The sequence below is a fragment of the Salvelinus sp. IW2-2015 genome, unplaced genomic scaffold, assembly GCF_002910315.2.
Source record: "Salvelinus sp. IW2-2015 unplaced genomic scaffold, ASM291031v2 Un_scaffold9511, whole genome shotgun sequence".
Lineage (NCBI taxonomy): Eukaryota > Metazoa > Chordata > Actinopteri > Salmoniformes > Salmonidae > Salvelinus > Salvelinus sp. IW2-2015.
The window spans coordinates 1-7,297 of record NW_019950769.1 but is presented as its reverse complement, the minus strand read 5'-3'; the positions used below and the strand labels follow the sequence as shown (position 1 = coordinate 7,297).

At 48.9% G+C, this 7,297-nt stretch overlaps 1 protein-coding gene across 1 annotated transcript; it reads left to right on the top strand.

The window, feature by feature from the left end:
• Positions 1–904: 904 nt before the first annotated feature.
• Positions 905–6,814, top strand: LOC112079782 (protein tyrosine phosphatase domain-containing protein 1-like). The gene is made up of 3 exons (XM_070442427.1): positions 905–1,908; positions 4,571–4,755; positions 6,707–6,814. The coding sequence occupies exons 1-3, from the start codon at positions 919–921 to the stop codon at positions 6,717–6,719; spliced, it is 1,188 nt and encodes a 395-aa protein (XP_070298528.1). The 5' UTR covers positions 905–918; the 3' UTR covers positions 6,720–6,814.
• Positions 6,815–7,297: the final 483 nt, after the last annotated feature.

The following is a 7,297-nucleotide window of genomic DNA, read 5'->3' as shown; positions in this document are numbered from 1 at the left end:
CCAGACCTGACTGTTGTTGTTGATGTTGTTGAAGGTGGAGGTTCCAGACCTGACTGTTGTTGTTGTTGAAGGTGGTGGAGGTTCCAGACCTAATTAATAATTCCTTTTCTGATATCTATGCCGAGGAACTTGAAGCTCTTGACCCACTCTGCTACCGCCCAATCAATGTGGATGGGGGCGTGCTCGGCCCTCCGTTTCCTGTAGTCCACAATCAGCTCCTTTGAATTGCTGACGTTGAGGGAGAGGTTGTTGTCCTGGCATAGCAAGCTAGTGAGGGGAGGGGCACAGTAGGCAGGTTGGCCATCAGGCAGACCGAGTCAGAGCTGTGTACTATGCCTGTCTATCAGTATAGGCAGGTTGGCCACCAGGCAGAACTGTGTACTATGCCTATCTATCATCAATCAAAAGCTGTATCTCGCAATTTCTTGGCTTGCAATGTTTCGCAACTTCAGTAAAGCAGGGCCTATCATCAATGAAGAGGATGTTGAGCTGAGAGAGATGCAACACTCCGCTCTCACCCAGTCACACACAGTATCTGCACACACAGGTTGGCTTCACGCTGTCCACAGAGGAGAAGTCAGGGCACCAAAACAGCAGAGAAGTTTAGACATGAGATTCAATGCTCTTCGTTGTTGAGGGAATTGACCCACTGTCCTGTTTACTTTCTGCATCTACATTTTTTTTTTAAATACTGCATTTTGTTTGGGGATTTTTCCTAAATGTTAAGGATCTCAATTTCGTTTAAATGTTTGCACACCTGATTATGATGATGATATTGTTGTAATTGAAGGTGGAGGAGGAGGAGGAGGTGGTGGAGGAAGAGGAGGTGGTGGAGGTTCCAGACCTGACTGTTGATGATGATGATGATGATGATGTTATTGAAGGTGGTGGTGGAATTGGTTCCACACAGAACTGTTAATGATGATGATGTTATTGAAGGTGGTGGTGGAGGAGGAGGTGTTGGAGGTTCCAGACCTGACGGCGGAGGTGGAGAAGACAGTGTCCCAGCAGGCCATCCAGCTGCTGGGGAAGGAGATGAGAGGGAAGGGCATCCCTGTGCCTTCACCACGCCAGCCTTGTCCCCGCCCTGAGACAGCCCTATCCCACACACTACACATGGAACGCCCTCTCACTCCAAACCTAGCACTACTCCAGGAACCATCGTTACTCTTGGAGACCCCTCTCAGCCCAGCCCTGGCCCACGACCCAGTTCTGTCCAGTGACCAGGAGCTGGACCCTCTGTGGCAGCGGCAGAACAGAGTGGCAGCCTCCCTCCTGAACCCTCTGCATCCGGGGAAACGCTTGCTGAGCTACAGTGACTCAGCCCTGTATAAGCTAGACCCCAGACGAGACCCAGACCAGGAGCAGAACCAGGTCTGGAGCATCCCTTGCTGCAATCCTCTGACCCAGCACCAACTAGCCACAGCCTGGGAGCCCCCCATATCCCCTAGCCTCCCTCCACAGCACCACCCCTTCTCCATGGGAGAGCAGACAAGGGAGGAGAGGCGAGGAGGACAGGACAGGAGTTCTAAGGAGAGGTATCACCAGACCCAGAAGAACATGTCTCCTCTCTTCCAGAGACGGAAGCAGCTCTGTGAGGGCCAGCGAAGTCTGTCCTTTGGGTTTGGGGGTAGTCTGTCCAAGCCCTCAGGAGAAGAGCTGTCAGAGGGGAGGCCGTGGAGAGGAGATATGCCTGTGATGAGCCTTACAGGAGGAGAGGAGTCTGTGTGTGGGGTAGACAGGGCTGGAGACAGAGAGGACAGAGAGGACAGGGAGAGGCTGACGGAGGTCCCTGTCGTCACCCTGTATGCTGAGCTGCCCATGGAAGCCAGACGTCTGCTGGTGGCCAGAGCTCTGGCTTTGGGCCTGAATGATGAAGATCTCCGCTACAAGGTCTCAGTGTGGCAGGTAAGACATGACAGTTAAGACATGACGACAGGTAAGACATGACAGTTAAAACATGACGACAGGTAAGACATGACAGTTTGACTGACGTGGCAGGTAAGACATGACAGGTAAGACATGACACTTTGGCTGACGTGGCAGGTAAGACATGACACTTTGGCTGACGTGGCAGGTAAGACATGACACTTTGGCTGACGTGGCAGGTAAGACATGACAGTTTAACTGACGTGGCAGGTAAGACATGACAGGTAAGACATGACACTTTGACTGACGTGGCAAGTAAGACATAGACATGTTAGATGACGTGGCAGGTAAGATATTAGAGTGGTAAGACATGACAGGTAAGACATGACACTTTTGACTGACGTGGCAAGGTAAGACATGACACTTTGACTGACGTGGCAGGTAGACATGACACTTGCGCACTGACGTGGCAAGGTAAGACATGACATTTTGACTGACGTGGCAGGTAAGACATGACAGTTTAACTGACAGTGGCAGGTGTGAAGTAGACATGACTTTGACTGAAGCCGTGCAGGTAAGACATGACACTTTTTGACTGACGTGGCAGTAAGACATGACACTTTGAATCGACGTGGCAGGTAAGACATGAACAGGTTTGACTGACGTGGCAGGTAAGACATGACAGTTATGACACTGCAAAGTGGCAGGTAAGACAATGACAGGTAGACATGACACTTTGACTGACGTGGCAGGTAAGACATGACTATTGACTGACGTGGCAGGTAAGACAATGACACTGTTGGAACTGACGTGGCAGGTAAGAAGACGTAATTGAGACAGTTGACTCTTTGAGACTGACTGACTGCTGGCAGGTAAGAACATGACACTTTGACTGACGTGGCAGGTAAGACATGACAGTTTGACTGACGTGGGGCAAGGTAAGACATGACAGTTTAACGTGAACGTGGCAGGTAAGACATGACAGTAGACATGACTTTGACTGACGTGGCAGGTAGACATGACAGTTTGACTGACGTGGCAGGTAAGACATGACAGTTTTGACTGACGTGGCAGGTAAGACAATGGACAGTTTGACTGACGTGGCCGGTAAGACATGACAGTTTTGACTGACAGTGGCAGGTACTAGCAATAACATGAATCTATTGACTGACGTGGCAGGTAAGACATGACACTTTACTGACGTGGCAGGTAGAACATGACAGTTGACATGACGTGGAACAGCAGGTAAGACATGACAGTTTTGACTGACGTGGCATAGGTAAGACATGACACTTTGACTGCCGTGGCAGGTAAGAAATGACACTTTGGAGCATGACAGTGAGCAGGTAAGACATGACAGTTTGAACACTGACGTGAGTCAAACGTTTAACGGCAGACATCGATCACGGGAGACAATGACATAATTACCTGACATCGGTACGCATAAAACATGACAGTTTGACTGACGTGGCAGGTAGACCTGCATTTGACTGACGTCAGGTAGACATGACACTTTGGCTGACGTGGCAGGTAAGCGCACTGACACTTTGGCTGACGTGGCAGGTAAGAGCATGACAGTTTGCTGACGTGGCAGGTAAGACATGACAGTTTAACTGACGTGGCAGGTAAGACATGACAGGTAAGAATGACACTTTGACTGACGTGGCAGGTAAGACATGAACTTTGACTGACGTGGCAGGTGACAATGAACATTTGACTGACGTGGAAGGTAAGACATTGACAGTTTGACTGACGTGGCAGGTAAGACATGACAGTTTAACTGACGTGGCAGGTAAGACATGACAAGGTAAGACATGACACTTTGACTGACGTGGCAGGTAAGGATCCGCACTTTGACTGACGTGGCAGGTAAGACATGACACTTTGACTGACGTGCAGGTAATGACATTGCTGCGTGGCGGGACTGCTTTGACTGACGTGGCAGGTAAGAAATGACACTTTGGCTGACGTGGCAGGTAAGACATGACAGTTGTACTGACGTGTCAGGTAAGACTGACAGGGAAGACATGACGTTTACTGACGTGGTAGGTAAACATGACAGTTTGACTGACGTGGCAGGTAAGACATGACAGTCTTATGACTGACGTGGCAGGTAGACATGACACTTTGGCTGACGTGGCAGGTAAGACATGACACTTTGCTGACGTGGCAGGTAACATTGACATTAGACTGACGTGGGCAGCGTAGACATGACAGTTTGACTGACGTGGCAGGTAAGACATGACAGGTAAGAATGCTTTGGACTGACGTGGCAGGTAAGACATGACAGTATTGACTGACGTGGCAGTAAACATGACAGTTTGACTGACGTGGCAGGTAAGACATGAAAACAGTTATGACTGACGTGGCAGGTAAGAACATGACAAGTTTTGACTGACGTGGCAGGTAAGACATGACTGCTTGTATCTAGTTTTGTAACTCTTTATCTGAGTTTCACATTCAGTGTGACATTGTGATTGGTGTTTACCAGACCTGGGGTCAGATACTATTGAAATATTTTCTGCGTTTGCTTTAGCTGCCTGGAGTGCCAGGTTGGCGTTCAAGGTTGACACCGTTTGAATTGTGGGACTTTTTTCAATTTGCTTCCATTGCAATAGGCAGCTCAATCAAAACACAGATGAAGTATTTGAACCCAGGTGTGATGTTGACTACTAATACAATAGTGTGTGTGGTCCGGCAGACAGGACTAAACTCCAGAGAAGGAGCCTGGGAGAGGCTGAGTCTAGAGAGAGACCCCGTGGTGCTGGCTGGTCTCATGTGGTCCTGGCTGAGCGCTCAAAGAGCCATCATCCCTCCCTCAGCATGTCCAGGCCCTGGGCCAGAAAAACTACAACTCTCAGCATGCCACTCAACTCTCTGGAGAAGGTATGATGATGTCATGTACACACAATATCCCATAATGATAGTGAAAACAGGTTTTTAGACATTTTTGCAAATATGGGTTGTTGCGTATTTAATATGGGTTGTCGCGTGGTTACTGTGGGTTGTCGCGTGGTTAATGGTGGGTTGTCGCGTGGTTACTGTGGGTTGTCGCGTGGTTACTGTGGGTTGTCGCGTGGTTGCTGTGGGTTATCGCGTGGTTACTGTGGGTTATCGCGTGGTTACTGTGGGTTATCGCGTGGTTACTGTGGGTTACTCGCGTGTTACTGTGGGGTTATCGGTGTACTCGTGGTTATCGCGTGGTTCTGTGGGTTATCGCGTGGTTCTGTGGGATTGTCGCGTTGGTTACTGTGGGTTGTCGCGTGGTTACTGTGGGTTGTCGCGTGGTTACTGTGGGTTATCGCCTGGTTAATGTGGGTTATCGCCTGGTTACTGTGGGTTTATCGCGTGGTTACTCGTGGTTAGGTGGTTACTGTCGGTTATGCGTGGTAGTGTATCGCGTGTTACTGTGGGTTTCGCCTGGTTACTGCGCGTGGTTATCGATGTGGTTAATCGCTGTTATCGCCGGTGGGTTATCGCCTGGTTATCATGTGGGTTATCCGCTGGTTACTGTGGGTTAATCGCCTGGTTAATGTGGGTTATCGCCTGGGTTACTGGTGGGTTGGTTCGCCTGGTTACTGTGGGTTATCGCGTGGTTACTGTGGGGTTATCGCGTGGTTACTGTGGGTTATTTCGCGTGGTTACTGTGGGTTATCGCGTGGTTACTATGTGGGTTATCGCGTGGTTACTGTGGGTTTATCGGCGTGGTTATGTGGGTTATCGCTGGTTACTGTGGGTTGTCGCGTGGTTTCCTGTGGGTTGTCGCGTGGTTACTGTGGGTTATCGCGTGGTTACTGTGGGTTATCGCGTGGTTACTGTGGGTTATCGCGTGGTTACTGTGGGTTATCGCCTTGTGTTACTGTGGGTTATCGGCCTGGTTACCTGTGGGTTATCGCCTGGTTACTGTGGGTTATCGCCTGGTTACTGTGGGTTGTCGCGTGGTTACTGTGGGTTGTCGCCTGGTTACGGTGGGTTGTCGCCTGGTTACGGTGGGTTGTCGCGTGGTTTCTGTGGGTTGTTGCGTGGTTGATATGGGCTGTCGTGTGGTTAATATTGGTTATCATATGGGTTATCGTATGGTTGATATGGGTTATTCGTGGCTAATATAGGTTATCACTTATTTCATATGGGTTACCGCGTGGTTAATATGGGTTACCGCGTGGTTAATATGGGTTACCGCGTGGTTAATGTGGGTTACCGCGTGGTTAATGTGGGTTACCGCGTGGTTAATGTGGGTTACCGCGTGGTTAATATGGGTTACCGCGTGGTTAATATGGGTTACCGCGTGGTTAATATGGGTTACCGCGTGGTTAATATGGGATACCGCGTGGTTAATATGGGTTACCGCGTGGTTAATATGGGATACGTCGCGTGGTCGGTGTGGGCCGTCGCGTGGTCGGTGTGGGCCGTCGCGTGGTTCATGTGGCTTGTCACATAGAGTGTGTAAACCGTAGAATTAAAAATAAATTATATTTGCTATGCATTTAGCAGACTTTTGTCCAAAATGATTTAGTCATGGGTACATATATTTTACGTATGGGTGGTCGCTGGAATGTAACCCACTACCCTGGCGTTACAAGCTCAGTGTTCTACCAACTGAGCTACAAGGAACAGGACATTGTGTGGTTAAGGTAACCGTTCCTCTATACCTCCCCGGGTCAGGTGATATATAATAGAATTTAAATATTTCAGTAACTTTCCCCAAATTCTTAGATTTTTCAGGAATCCCGGGAAATAAACAGGAAATCCAGAATCCTCCAACCAGAATTTTCAGGAAAACCTGAGAATTTTGGAACCCTAATTCTCTATGTCTGTTCATTGTCGTCCTGTCCTCCAGGGCCACAGACTGACCCTGCTCTGCATCCTGGACTGTGCTGCTCATCTGCTGGCCTTACCTGACAAGGAGGAAGCTGACTTCCTCAATCGCACCATCAAGGTGTTCACTAAGGTAAGTACTGGACAGAAAGACATGTGAACAACTATCCCTGTTATTCAGAATAAGAAAGCCATGTGATGTGTTCTAAATGTCGCCCTGTTCTCTATATAGTGCACTACTTTAAACCAGAGCCTATGGCACGCTGTTCTCTATATAGTGCACTACTTTAAACCAGAGCCCTATGGCACGCTGTTCTCTATATAATGCACTACTTTAAACCAGAGCCCTATGGCACGCTGTTCTCTATATAGTTGCACTACTTTAAACCAGAGCCCTATTGGCCACGCTGTTCTCTATATAGTGCCCTACTTTAAAACCAGAGCCCTATGGCACGCTGTTCCCTATATAGTGCACTACTTTTAAAACCAGAGCCCTATGGCACGCTGTTCTCTATATAGTGCACTACTTTAAACCAGAGCCCTATGGCACGCTGTTCCCTATATAGTGCACTACTTTAAAACCAGAGCCCTATGGCACGCTGCAAATTCCCAT